This window comes from Ranitomeya variabilis, chromosome 1, assembly GCF_051348905.1.
Source record: "Ranitomeya variabilis isolate aRanVar5 chromosome 1, aRanVar5.hap1, whole genome shotgun sequence".
NCBI classification, from domain to species: domain Eukaryota; kingdom Metazoa; phylum Chordata; class Amphibia; order Anura; family Dendrobatidae; genus Ranitomeya; species Ranitomeya variabilis.
Window position 1 is genome coordinate 619,016,141 of NC_135232.1, and position 15,167 is coordinate 619,031,307.

Consider the following 15,167-nt stretch of genomic DNA (forward strand, 5'->3'; position numbering starts at 1 on the left):
TAAACCCTCTCTGCGTTCTGCCTGGTTAGTCTGGCTCCTGCAGGTGCTTACTCGGCAATGACAAAGTCTATGGACGATAAAAAGGACTTCACAAAATATGATCCCTTCCATAAAAACTGCCTTCTGAGGGTGCCTCACCAACACATATGGGGTGCCTCAATGGGGATTCCAACCTCCCAGTTTGAAGCACTTGTGTATAGCTTGTTTCTGTGGACCTTCCATCACAATCTGGATCATATTTGGTGCTACAAGACATACTAAGGCCTTATACGGAATTATTACTGGGTTTTAGGTCCCTACTTTGCTTACATTTATGTACTAGTTCTTGTAAGTAGGTTCCCAGAGAATATCTGTTAAATATGAAGGACAATGCACGGATTATTAAAACACGATGGCGCAGAGTGTATGAAATGTCAGCACTCCCTCCACTATTAAATGAAGTAGAAACGGATACGACGTAGCTCAGGAAAAGCATAATAACGGCACTGTGTCAAGCTGATATACCACTTATAAGATATTACAGCTCCCCAGTGCACCTCTGCCTGGCGCCCATCCAAATTCTCAATTACATCCTTTTACGCTGCATAAATGTGAAGAGAAATATTTAGAAATGTCTTTAACGAGGACCTGTCACCAGGCCAAGAGCGGCAAGTTTTTGATTTTATTTTATTGCTGCTGGTCCTTTGGATTACTCTGGTTTCCTTTTTTTTTTTTTTTTTTTAAATCCACCTTAGTGTTCCAGAAAAAGGAGCATTTATACTTTGTGCAAATTTTTTATGGTGTTTATAAGGGGGAAGGTGGCTCACAGGGTCATGCAAAGCGGCCCAAAGACATACCCCAGAGGAACCAGTGTGCCACACTTTTTTTTTTTTAAATGTAGGTTTTTGGTCATGAATTTTTCAGAATGGAAAACCCACATAAAAAAAAAACCTCAATGTGAACATACCCTTATTTTTGACCCCTTCCATCAAACTGAAGTAATTATATGCCAAGATAGCAAGTAGTTTACCAAAATCCACTGTAAGGCTATATTCACATGTTGCTGTGTTTTTTTTCCATTTTTTTTTATGCAAATTTTAAGCTGCATTTCACAGTGCCATCAAAGTCAATCAGATTTCCGAAATCTCATGCACGCACATTGTTTTTTTTCCTGGACTGTTTTGTCATAAGAGCCTGGGGTTTGCAAAATGCAGCATGTCACCTCTCTTTCAGCGTTTTTCAGCAATTTTTGCCCAATGAAAGCAAAGAGTAAGTGCAAAAAACGCCGGTATCGGGTTTTGTTGCCAAAACCTGATGGAATTGAATCATTTTTTTATGCAGTGCAATTGCTTAATGAGGCATACATCAAAACTAGATTATTTATCCCACAATGCCATAAAAAATATGAAAAACTACACCAAAAATTGCTTTTTTTCTTTTTTAAATCTTGTCTCACAAAAAAAAAAAAGTAATAAAGTGGTACTTAACCCAAGACGGTAAAAAAAATAAATAAATAGCTTATTCAGTACCCAATAAGCCCTCATACACCTCTGTGGTGTCTTTAATTGTTTGCAGCGCTGACGTCAATCAGTAAGCTCAGCAACTCTCATGAGTATGTGGAGGGTACTCGGGTAGAAATGCTGAGATCACTGATTGGCTGCAGCGCTGTCAACAGGACATTAGCGCTGCAGACAATAACCGATACTGGGAGCAGAGGAGAGACTGGAAAATCCTTTTAAACGGAATCTGTCAGGAGGTTCTTGGTACATTCATTAAGTTCTTGCAGAATAGCAGCCGTCAAGCAATCCATTCCAATCTCCAGGCACAAATCCACTACTATCCCCAAACCGTCATTCCCTGGTCATCATCCCTTTTAAATTATTCTTCGTAATGGTTTATTTAGAATAAACAAGGTCATAAAAATGCCCTTTAAGACGACAGCACTTACTTTTGCAATATTAACTCTTGCAGCCTTGGAAAATCCTGGCGACAGCTCTTCAGCCTTGATGAAAAGCAAACAAAATCGGAAAGATGTAAAAGTGCGACAGATGTAAAACGAGCAGCAGTCGCCCTCGCCCACACTTGCCTTCAGCAGGTTTTCTAAGGCCTCGTCCACAGTAGCACTTGGTGGGGTGTCGTAAAGGGCAGAAGCCGTTTTCCTTTCCAGCCAGCCAAGATTAGAGACCTATACAATGTAATATTAATACCAGATGTGTGCAATAACATAAACCATCACCCACCTTATAAATCCCCCCTGGGCCAGCACCGCAGCTATGGTGGTCTCTGCCAGTCTGTGTTTGTACTGTGCTGAGGATGTGATATCCCATGCATGCAAGTATTGAAGTTAATCACTGATTGGCTGCAGTGGTCATGGAAGTGAAACCCCTAACCGGCAGAGATCATTGGGGCTTTGTAATGGACACACACAAAAAAAAAAAAAAAAAAAAAAAAAAAAGGGGAGCTGGCTATAACTTGCCATAAATTTCATTTTTTTAACCTGGTATAAATGACCTTGTTCTCCTTAATCTGGTGGGCTTCTTGTTAGATTTGGCTCTCAATACCTTTTTACGCTCTGCACGTAACTATATTCTTGTTAGCTAAGAGGGCGTGATCCTCAAGTCCTTTACGGGCATCTTTTTGAAGATCACGCCCCCTTGACTGATAAGGCTACATTTATATACAAGAAAGAGGGGGGCAATATCTCATATGATGGGGTCTCATGTCTGCACTCTCTTCGCCTCCTCGATGGAAGAGTACTAGACCCCCTAAGAACATGTGCAGAGTTACTTCCCAGGTGACCTGTCATAACTTCTACCATTTAATCTCTGGAGAGGATACCGCAGTCCCCAGGAGGAGGCACAGGAAAAAAAGAAATGTCGCACCTAACAGGCTGTTCTTTAATTGCTACTTAATGTGCTGCAATATAAAGCATCATACATACCTCGTAACACCAACGGCCAAGTAAGTAGTAACACTGGGGATCATTTGGTTGTAATTGAATTGCTTTTTCGATGTGCTCCTTAAAAAAAGAAAAAAAAAAAGTGAGCGTTATAGTCTGCAAAAGTGATCACCAGTCACCACTGGATAGCTGCTGATAAATGTTAGATCGTTGTGGGACCCAGCCAATTAAACTGCCATAGGTTGCCAGAACAGGACATTTATGTGCACTGTTCTCCCCATGCCAAAAGACAGTGACCAGGATGAGTTGAATGGATTAAATCATATCCAAAGCTCAGATGTCTAGATCTTCAGTGACATGTAGTATTAAGCATGGAGTGGCAGGTTGCCTGTGTGACCAGCAGCATACTTCAATTTGTCCTGACCAGCATCTTGTCGCCAGAGTTGAAATATGGTAAAGTGGGGGACTCCGTTCAGGCGATTGATGGGGGACTAAACGACTCAGTTGCGGCAATCGGTGGGAGCCCAGTCATGGAAGCCACAATGATTCACAATTATCACCTATGTAAAAACACAGGACCATTAATTTGTGACCCCACCATAAAGCCCCTGCAACAGGGCAGCGATAAATAACTGTACACTATGTGGCACGGCTGCGTGGACCAAATTGTGGCAATAACGGGCTATAGTGCAAAAAAAATCAGGCTCTGAAAATAAAATGTCGCAAGAATCCTCAATAGGAGAATAATTTTTTTTTTGTGAGCGATGAATAAGAGGAATATGAGGCAGCTGTAACCCAGGGACTATAGCAAAGAAAATAAAAAAAATCAAGTCCACTTCATGATGATTTCCCAGAATTTTTCAGGCCTGAAAGAACCAGAACATTGTGTACCTTAAAAACATATCCGGTCTGAATGCGCTTCTGAATACCTTCATGCTCTGACAGATGCCCGCAAAGGATGGCAAACCTAAAAGAAGTATAGGACATTACAATAGTAAATGGAACGCTTATTTTTAGCGTATGAATGCATTTGGGAATTTTGCAGATAATGACGGACAGTCATCGCGTTTTCATGTGCTGGACCAGCAAATACTTTTATTCTATGCAGTTCATAAAAAGTTTTAAAACTAAATGAACACAAGACAGAAGAAAAGGGTAAAAAAATAATACAACAGATTACATTTGGCCTCAAACATTTTTCTTGCTTTTTGACAACGCAGCAAGACCTGCAATTTGTGACCTACGGTCTTGTGTTAGTATGTGGCCCTTATACAGATCCCGAAGAATAATAAGGAGATTTCCCAGGGCGCTCAGGCAGCTGAACAAATACATCTCATTTTACTGTGTGGGGACAGGAGAACTTCAGAAACAGAAAATAACATATCTATTTCCTATCTCAGCGGGGTCCGAACATGAACAAGAAAAGAAGGGCTCCACTATCGGGAATCATTCTGACATTTAATTCCCAGAAATGCAAAAAAAAAAAAAAAACTGGCTAGGATGGAAGATGAAGGATAGAAGACCGATGGCAGAACACATCCAGATCATCTGGGCGTCCATATTATGGCAATGCTAGCAGAAGGGGCAGAGGCAGATAACAGGCTCCGATTGGAGCTAATAATGGCTGATTAGTGGGGTGCCAGCTCTCAGACCACCGCTATAGTCCGAAATCAGATAGCTCCTTCATGTGAAATGTGCCAGGGTTATTTAACGGCTAGTTTCCCTCATTCTGGGTCAGAGGCAGGAGGCGGAAAAGCCCATCCACAAAGTAAGGATGGGGAGCGTAGACTGTTTCATCCTATGCGATGGGCGGCTGTGCCAGATCATTCGAAAGGCCCACTTGTATATGGACGGTTCAGAGTTTGCCAGAGAGACTCCTATTAATTGTATGTGTGTGTCTTGACTTGCAGTCAAACTTATGAGGGAGTAGTTTGGAGGGAAAGCGGCCAAAAAAAGTTTGTGTGGAAGAAGTGCAACATGTTTTGGAAAACTCCTGTCGTATGGCTGCATTGTTTTAAAAATAATAAATAAAATGGGCTTCTTGAAATTGGATTAATCCTTAAAGGGAATCTGTCAGCAGGTTTTAGCTACCTCACCTGAGAGCAGCAGGATGTAGAGAAAGAGACCCTGATTCCAACAATGTATCACTTAGATCAATGGGTGCAGCTGTTCTGACAAAAAGGAGATTTTTGTGTACTCACCGTAAAATCCTTTTCTCCGAGCCAATCATTGGGGACACAGGACCATGGGTGTTATGCTGCTGCCACTAGGAGGACACTAAGTAAACACAGAAAGAATAGCTCCTCCCCTGCAGTATACACCCTCCTGCTGGCTCTCAGTGAACCAGTTCGGTAACAAAGCAGTAGGAGCTTAATATTTAACAAGGATGAACTATGTAAAAAATCAAGTTAACTCAACAAAAACCAAAGCCAATAGGCTAACAGGGTGGGTGCTGTGTCCCCCAATGATTCGGACAAAAAGGATTTTACGGTGAGTACACAAAAATCTCCTTTTCTCCTACGCCTCATTGGGGGACACAGGACCATGGGACGTCCTAAAGCAGTCCCTGGGTGGGAAACAATTAACTGCAATTGCTACTTGCACCCACAAGTTACAGATGCGGCACAGCCGCCTGCAAAATTCGTCTGCCGACGGAAGCATCTGCCGAGCCCTGAGAGTGAATATGGTAATGTTTTGTAAAGGTATGCAGGCTGGACCAAGACGCAGCCTTACAAACTTGTGGTGCCGAAGCTTGGTGCCGGATGGCCCAAGACGCACCCACTGACCGAGTGGAGTGAGCCTTAATCCCTGCTGGGACAGGAAGACCTCTGACTCGGTAGGACTCTTGAATAGCCGAACGGATCCATTTGGCTATTGTCGCCTTGGAAGCGGGAAACCCTTTCCTCGGTCCTTCCGGGAGCACGAATAGGGCATCTGACTTGCGGAAAGACGCTGTCCGCGACATGTATCTCCTAAGAGCTCTCACTACATCCAGTGTGTTAAGGGCCTTCTCGATGCGATGGACTGGTGGGGTTCTGACCATCGGAAGCGTTGTAAGTATTAGTGCCCTGGTTAGAGGAGGGGTCTCGGAATGATTCTAACGCTTTTGCCAGGGATTCTGGGTTCGGTATCAGCAACAGGTGGTTCCTGAGCCGTCACCGGTTCACCAGCTGTGCATAATGCAGTATTGTGACCCCGGGATAATGATACCTTACAAGAGGTACATGCAGCGAAAAATACAGTGTGGGTTTTCCCAGACTTTTTGTGAGGCTTTGGTTGAGATAGTAAAGCCTGGAGGAGAGCGCTTACTAACAGGGGAAGGGTTAAGCTATGTTTCTGGAGCTTACTCATGGTCCTGTGTCGTGAGTCCCCAGGGGAGGTCCGCAGTGTGATGCCACGGGAGTTATGCACAGGAATCGCTAATCCTGAAGGCTGTGATTGAAAAATCTGGAGCAGCGCTGCAGCATCAGCCCTGTGGGTGTACCAAGATGGCCGCCGAGATCAGGAAGTGAGAGTGTATCTCAGGGAACGAGAAGCGCCAGAAAGAGTGGGCGGTGGTAACTGCCGGTGGGCGTGGCCAAAACTCCGGCCTGTATGAAGGGGAAAAGCTGGGGGCCAAATTTTAAACCTGCGGTTGCGGCCTGCATCGCCGCGACCGCTATTAGCGACATTCTTAAGCCACACTCTCTGAAGGAATTGCCGCACTGCAGACCACCCACGGACCCGGGCTTTAAGGTGTGGACCTCCCATACCCCGGGGACCAGGACCCCCCAAGCGCCTCGGCCCCCGCAGTGTACTCACGGTAGATGCGGTGCGCCGGTGCTCAATCCACCGTCGCCATAGTCAGGGAGGGGGTGGAGAGCTTCTGCCGCCATGCGTCATCTGCTATATCAGTGGTGATGCAGAGGGGGGGGGGCTGCACGGACGCCATATATATCATGTCCGGCTATGCACCTGGCTCCAGGAGAGGTAGATGGAGGGCTACTCCATGTGGTCGCCTGCTATGGAGGGGGGGGGGGGGGGAGATCGGAACGCGAAGGAACCGTCGCCCGCAAGATGAGCTCAGGGCTGGCATCCAACGTTGCAGGAAAGGATACGGGAGGAACACTCCACCTACTTGCCTGTTGATGGTTCGGGGGAGATCGGAGCCTAGAAAGGATTTGTCGCCCCCCACTCGGCTCCGTTAAAGGAAAAAATATATAAAAATTTTTTTTTTAAAATAAAAACGGGGGGGGGGGGGGGGGGGGGGGTTTTAAGACCCAAGTGCCTCCTACAGACAGTGTATACTGCAGGGGAGGAGCTATTCTTTCTGTGTTTACTTAGTGTCCTCCTAGTGGCAGCAGCATAACACCCATGGTCCTGTGTCACCCAATGAGGCATAGGAGAAATCAGAGCTTTTAGATTTGGCAATGAAGCAGAGCTGAGAAAGCTAACCTCACCCACAGCGGGCTCTGTATATACAATGTCTATAGAAAGTGAGCTGCTTATCACAGGAGGGGTGTGTCGGTCAGATCAGTGCTCACGCGTAAGATGATCACAGCAATGATAATGTCCTAGTGATAAATCCTTCAGTGTAAGTAAACAACAGCACACAGCTGTTGTGGATTCTGTTTTTGGGCTCCCTCTGGTGGTTACAACTGGTACTGGGTGACTTTGGTGGGTTGCTGTCTCTGGTTTCCACCTGTCCATCAGAGGCTGGGCGTTTCCTATTTAACCTGGCTTTCCTGTCATTCCCTTGCCGGCTATCAATGTATCAGTGTGTCTCTGTTACCTTTGCTACCTGCTCCTAGGCCTTCAAGACAAGCTAAGTCTGGATTTCCCTGTTTCATGTTTGCTTTCATGTTTTTAGTCCAGCTTGCAGATATGTAATTCTCTGCTGCTGGTTGCTCTAGTGGGCTGAAATTACCACTCATGTACCATGAGTTGGCACATGAGTTCAAGTAATTTCAGGATGGTATTTTGAAGGGTTTTAAGCTGACCGCGCAGTTCACCTTTTGTATCCTCTGCTATCTAGCTTAAGCGGGCCTCATTTTGCTGAATCTGTTTTCATAACTACGTTTGTGCCTTCCTCTCATTTCACCGTCATTATATGTGGGGGGCTGCTATTTCTGTGGGAATATTTCTCTGGAGGCAAGATAGGTCTGTGATTCTTCTGATAGGGGTAGCTAGATCTCCGGCTGGCGCGAGACGTCTAGAGTCCCCCCAGGAACGTTCCCCGGCTGCTGTTAGTTGAGTGTTGAGGTTCAGGATCGCGGTCAGCTCAGGTTCCATCACCCTAGAGCTCGTCCTGTTTTTGCCCGTGTTATGTGTTTAATTCCCTGCCATTGGGAACATGACACACAGCCTGACAAGCGACACATTTTATATACCTAGACTACAACTCTTGTACTGTACTTATACTATATATAATGATACTTATAGTGTGCTTCCATATATAACACTTGTACTTTACTCACTTTTGGAAGGGTTTAATGTGTTTCTATGGGTTCTCATGTCACTAGGTCTTTAGCATTGTTAATCTACAGTAATTCCGTCTTCACCATCACAATGAGGACTTGCTCACACACAAATGTACTTTTTTTTTTTTTTTTTTTTGGGGGGGGGGGGGGGGGGGGGGTGGGAGAAACCGATCCAATCTGTTGTGTAAAACTATAGAGAACTGGGAGTTCAGCTCTGCTTATGTAAATGAGCCCTAATTCCACAAACCCCAGGAAAGCAATACAGAGATAGGAAGTTATTTCAACAGCAACCTGACACAACATTCATTCTTCTGAAACTGCACGAAACTCCTAGGGGACGATCCGCTCTTCAGCTGACATGCGATCATGAACCATCCCCCCAGCACGCATGCTAGGAAACGGTCAGCTAGAAGAAATGTAAGTACTACTTTTTTGTTTGTTTTTTTTTTTGCTCGTTACTTACACGTTTTAAAAGGAGTGCGGTGAAACCTGCTCAGGAATAATACCATAAAAGCAAATTCTATCTTTACAGGTCCACGTAAGACGAACATATAAAGGAAATCCTACAGGAGAAGCTGAACTAAAGAAAACGAGAATACTGTAAGGTCAGTGACTGACTAAAGTCTGGCCATCGCCAAATACTGACATTTTTAAAGGGTTATTTCCATCCTTATAAAATTATTACTTTTGAGCGAATATACTCGTTGATCGAGATTTCCTGAGCACGCTCGAGGGTCCTCCGAGTATTTTTTAGTGCTCGGAGATTTAGTTTTCCTCACTTCAGCTGAATGATTTACATCTGTTACCCAGCTTGATTACATGTGGGGATTCCCTAGCAACCAGGCAACCCCCACATGTACTTATGCTGGATAACAGATGTAAATCATTCAGCTGCGGCAAGAAAAACAATCTCCGAGCACTAAAAAATATTCGGAGGTCACCCGAGCGTGCTCGAGAAATCTCGAGTAACGAGTATATTCGCTCATCACTAAAAATTATATATATATTTTGATAGTCCTTGTAAATACAAGCAATTTTTCAATTAACTGCTTATTAAAATTTTCAGCCGCTATTGAGATATTAACAATTGTTCACAGCTTGTTGCCTTGGAGACTAACCACTGCTGGTAGACAACAGGACATGCGCACTCCTATCTGCCCCATTTTTCTAAAAGAGTTTACTCTTTGCTCCTCTATCATGGCCTGAAACTCACCCAATTTCTAGCATTTTGCAACACCGATTGTGTACCTGCATGTGTTAATATACTTACTGACTGCTGCTGTCTTCAGACGAGATTCACATTGAGACACAAGAGGAAGAAACATAGAATCCCTCTGAGGTGAAAGTGACCCGAGGTGGAGCAGAACCTAGAAAAGCCCCTACATAGAGTTGATGTAAATGGATTTGCAGGACCCGGTCCTTCGGCCACATCAGTAATCTGTGGCTGCAGGACAGGAGCCCCGAGAACCGATTATTACTAGGGATGAGCAAACGTGCTCGGAAAAGTCGTAATCCGAGCATGCTCGTGTGTGGAGAGTGTCTTCGGTGTGCTCACAAAATACGTCTGAGTCCCCGAGGCTGCTGGTCTCACGCCTGTTATGCATTCCCTGCATGTGTTGTGGCTGTTGCGAGACATGGAGCCATGGGGGGACTCCAATACATCTCGGGGTCTGCGGCTCTACTTTTGATTAGTCATCCTGGTATGACGGCAGTGTGATGCAGGTGACGTTGCATCAGGACAGCTAATCAAAAAAAAAAAAAAAAAAAGATTGCTGGCCCTGAAAACTGATTTTTACCAACTCTACCACTGTATACAGTGTATGGAGCGTGATAAAGAACTACTTCAAAAGGCATCGCCAGTGTCTATATGGTTTTAAATCTGCTGCACTAAGAAAATAAAACCGAGAGTCTTCATGATCTATTCAGTTTGTGCTGGATGCTTTACAAAGAAGGTTTAGGCATATCACTACGAACCCGGAGGAATGGGAATAGCATGGTGAGCGGATATTGTACACTTACGGCGGTGCTTCCTGGCTCTGTACATACTGCACCTTCCACTACTGCCGGGCCTGAAAACAGGTGTCAGATTGAGATCGATGACCTGTTCCAACACCCCCCATACAGACTAGATGGCTGTCAGACAAACGATGGTTGGTCCGATCACTCAGCCACCAGCTATCTCACCCAACACTCCTGTGAACAGGAACATCCAGTCGAGCAGCAGAGGCTTATCTCCAAAAAGATAGGCAGTCCAAAGTGAACATGGCGGCTCCTAATCTCCTCAATTATCTGTCAGGGGTCCCCATACACATGAGTCTGTCCAACATGGTATATTTCTCCAACATTAGTCTAATTGTATAGAGAACTTAAAGAGAATCTGTCAGCAGGTTTTTTCTATGTATTCTAAGAGCATCATAGTGTAGAGGCAGAGACCCGGATTCCAGCGATGTGTCACTTACTAGGCTGTGTGTTGCTGTTTCAACAGTATCAGTGTTTTATCAGCAGGAGATTATCACCATAGGACCAAGTGTCGTGCCTCCTAGTCAACTGCTGTGTAGCCCCGCCCACACCACTGACTTGTAGCTTTCTGTCAATCAGTGGTGTGGGTGGGGTTAGACAGGGCTCAGCATTTCAAGCTCTGCTAGATCTGCAGCAGAGAAAAGAGGGATTTTATCAATATGACAGCAAACAACCCGGTATTTGACACTTCCCTGGAATCAGGGTCTCTGCCCATGCATCATGCTGTTCCTTTTAAGCCTTGGTTATGTAGTAGACAGCTCCTTTAACTACGGCTTCAATCTGTACAATGCACACTAGGCATTGCGGCTTTATAATGATGCCTCAAATTATTTTTGCTTTTGAAGTCAAAAAGTTTTACAGGCAGAGTTAGTAGTTCACAGAAAGAGCAATAACTCACAACAGCAGGGCTTCACTCTTGTATCGGAGTCAGCAAAACAAGAAAACCCTAACGCGAGACAGATGTGCGCTCCCAACTTGTGCAAACACGCTGCCCTCTCTTCCGATCAATGCCAAATGTGCATAATGCAGCGCAGAACAATTGTAGGGTAAAGTGGGAAAGCATGGCGATGCCCCAGATTATCGGACAGGACGCTACATGGACTAACAGCAACGACACGCAAGCAGCCTGTAGTAAAGGGGAGACTTAGAACGACACATAGGACGCTACATACAGAGAACATGACAGGTCCTATGTCTCGGGTAATTCATCTCCTGACATCCAGGCAAAGAGACAGAAACGTTACTCATGTCGGGTAGTCCCGTTATCTGAGTTACGGTGATGGATGCCATATGTGATATCTACACTCATACAAGACATTTTCCAATACGGGATACAACAGGTGTCAACCTCTAGCTAAAAAGGTTACTTATAAGACCCAAAGGGGTATTAATGGCTAAATATCGATCCAGACGTTGTGCGGCGGAGAACTACTACTCAACTGCCTCAGGGACGACCACAGACTTTAAAAGTTCGGGTGGTCCCAGCTGCTGCTCTACAGTGAAGCTCCAAAATACGCCCCATATTAACACAGCTACATGAGCGGGGGTCCGGCTGCCGAGCTCCCCATAGAGAAAGCAATTACCAGCTCTGTATTTTCTATTACTGTATACACAGTAACAGAAGGGGCTAACAGCGCTTCGTCCGCCATACACAGCGGTCATGTGATCACGGTATAGTGAGGGAGCCGGGGCTACTGGGTCACGGGAGACTCAGACAGCTCTGCTATGCAAATCAGAAGGCTGCATTTCCCCTGTAACTGGGGATAATATTCCAGCCCCAATTACAAGGGAAAGAAGAAGAAAATTAAAATATTTCAATATTTAACCCCTTAATGACTGAGCCAATTTTTACAATTGTGACCACTGTCCCTTTATGAGGTTATAACTCTGGAACGCTTCAACGAATCCCGCTGATTCTGAGATTGTTTTTCGTGCCATATTGTACTTCATGTTAGCGGTAACATTTCTTCTATATAACTGGCGTTTATTTATGAAAAAAAAACAAAACGGAAGTTTGTCACAATAAATAACATTTCCCACATGTCTACTTCATGTCAGAACAATTTTGGAAACAATCTTTTTTTTGTTAGGAAGTTAGAAGGGTTAAAAGTTGACCAGCGATTTCTCATTTTTCCTACAAAATGTACAAAACCATTTTTTAGAGACCACCTCACATTTGAAGCGAGTCTGGGGGGTCAATATAACACAACATAACCAGAAGTGACACCATTCTAAAAACTGTACCCCTCAAGGTGCTCTAAACCACATTCAAGAAGTTTATAAACCCATCAGGTGTTTCATGAGAACTAAAGCAATGTGGAAGGAAAATAATGAACATTTAACTTTTTCACAAAAATATTTACTTTGGAACAAATTTTTTTTATTTCCACAAGGTGTCAGGAGAACATGGACCACAAAATTTGTTGTGCAATGTCTCCTGAGTACGCAGATACCCCGTATGTGGGGGTAAACCGCTGTTTGGGTGCATGGCATAGCTCAGAAGGGAGGGAGCACCATTTGAACGCAAAATTGTCTGGAATCAATGGTGGTGCCATGTTGCATTTGGAGACCCCTTGATGTACCTAAACAGTGGAAACCCCCAATTCTAATCCCAACTTTAGCCCAATCCTAATGGAAAAATAGAAATATTTTTATTTTATTTTATCATTTTTTCCTAACTAAAGGGGTGATAAAGGGGGTTTTATTTACTATTTTGATCACTGTGAAAGGGTCTATCACAGTGATCAAAATGAACCAATAGGAAAAATTTTCTATTGTTGCTGGGTGCTGGCCGGCATATCTCGTCGATCGCAACACTGGGGCCGGTAAAAACCGACCCGAATCATGTTCTCTAGGAGTCTCAGCTACCGGGGGGGGGGTTAGCCAAGATCCCAGAGAAATTCCGACTCTGGGGGCGCTATACACATTTCTCAGATCCAGTAAAAAGCAGTGCTGAGGTATAAGTACCCTTAACTGCCACTGTTAAAAGGCATGTCGGTCACTAAGGGGTTAAATGACCCCCAAATGTGTTTTTTTTACCTTATGGTGGATAACAATGTGTAAATAAATAGAAAATCAAAAAAGAAAAAAAAAATAGGGATTTTTGTGTACTCACCGTAAAATCCTTTTCTCCGAGCCAATGATTGGGGGACACAGGAAAATGGGTGTTATTCTGCTGCCACTAGGAGGACACTAAGTAATACAGAAAGAATAGCTCCCCCCCTGCAGTATACACCCTCCTGCTGGCTCCAAGTGAACTAGTTCGGTAACAAAGCAGTAGGAGCTTAACATTTAGCCAGAATGAACTATGTCAAAACCAATGCAACACAGAAAACCAAAGCCGTTAGGCTAACAGGGTGGGTGCTGTGTCCCCCAATGACTGGCTCGGAGAAAAGGATTTTACGCTGAGTACACAAAAATCCCTATTTCTCCTACGCTTCATTGGGGGACACAGGACCATGGGACGTCCTAAAGCAGTCCATGGGTGGGGAACAATCAACTGTAATTGCTCCATGTACCCACAGGTTACAGGTGCGGCACAGCCGCCTGCAAAATTAGTCTGCCGACGGTCACATCTGCCGAGGCCTGAGAATGAATATTGCAATGTTTTGTAAATGTATGCAGACTGGACCAGGTCGCAGATCTGCAAACTTGGGCTCCCGAAGCTTGGTGCCGGATGGCCCAAGACGCACTCACTGACCGAGTGGAATGAGCCTTAATCCCTGCTGGGACAAAATGACCTCTGACTGGGTAGGACTCCTGAATAGCTGAACGAATCAGTTTTGCTATTGTCGCCTTGGGAGCGAGAAACCCCTTCCTTGGCCCTTCCTGGAGCATAAACAGGGCATCCGACCTGTGGAAGGACGCCGTCCGAGAAACGTATCTCTTGAGAGCTCTCACTAAATCCAGTGTGTGGAGGGCCTTCTCGATGCGATGTACTGGTGCCGGACAGAGAGACGGTAAGACAATCTCCTGATTGAGATGAAAGGATGAGACAACCCTTGGCAAAAAGGACGGGGATGTTCTCAAAACCACCTTATCCAGATGAAAATTCAGGAGCGGAAACTTGACAAGACAGAGCCGCCAGCTCTGAGACCAGTCTAATGAATGTGACCGCAACCAGGAAGGCAACCTTCCTTGAAAGAAAAGACAGGGAAACCTCCTGTAGAGGTTCGAAAAAAGCTTCTTGCAAGACTCCGAGGACCAGATTAAGGTCCCATGGTTCCAACGGCATCGTATAGAGCGGCACCCTATGGGAGACTCCCTGAATGAACATCTTCACTTGTAATCTGTTAGCAATCCTGCGTTGGAACAGAACGGATAGGGCTGAAAACTGCCCCTTGAGAGAACTAAGGGCGAGACCTAAGTCCAAACCGTTTGTAAAAATTTGAGGATGGAAGGAATGGAAAATTCAAGAGGAGAAAGTCCCCGGTCGTTGCACCAGGAAAAGAAGGTTTTCTAAGTGATGATAAATGCGCATAGGTAGGCTTTCTGGCGCTGATCATGGTAGAGATGACTTCCAAAGAGAAAACCTGCCTGGGCTGGAACCCAGGACTCAACAACGATGCCGTCAAACACAGGCCTCGGAGTTCTGGTGGTAAATGGGGCCCTGTGAAAGGAGGTCTGCGCGATTCGGTAGTTGCCAGGGAACATCGGCGACTAGTTGAACTAGCTCCGCGTACCACGCCCGGCGAGCCAATCTGGCGCAATGAGGATTACTGGTACTCCCTCCGCTCTGATCTACCTGATGACTCTCGGCAGTAAGGGGAGCGGGGGTAATATGTACGGAAGCCGAAAATGACGCCACGGGA

At 45.1% G+C, this 15,167-nt stretch overlaps 1 protein-coding gene across 5 annotated transcripts in view; it reads right to left on the minus strand.

Annotated features, from left to right (window-relative positions):
* RMDN3 (regulator of microtubule dynamics 3) overlaps positions 1-15,167 on the minus strand; it is a 54,370-nt gene that overhangs the window by 6,659 nt on the left and 32,544 nt on the right. For all 5 annotated transcript variants that reach the window (XM_077260722.1, XM_077260735.1, XM_077260728.1 and 2 more), the window contains exons 8-11: positions 3,770-3,845; positions 2,921-2,998; positions 2,066-2,164; positions 1,928-1,981 (exon numbers count right to left, since the gene is read on the minus strand). In XM_077260722.1, the coding sequence (XP_077116837.1) occupies positions 1,928-1,981; positions 2,066-2,164; positions 2,921-2,998; positions 3,770-3,845 (307 nt within the window). The remainder of the gene's footprint in view (positions 1-1,927; positions 1,982-2,065; positions 2,165-2,920; positions 2,999-3,769; positions 3,846-15,167) is intronic.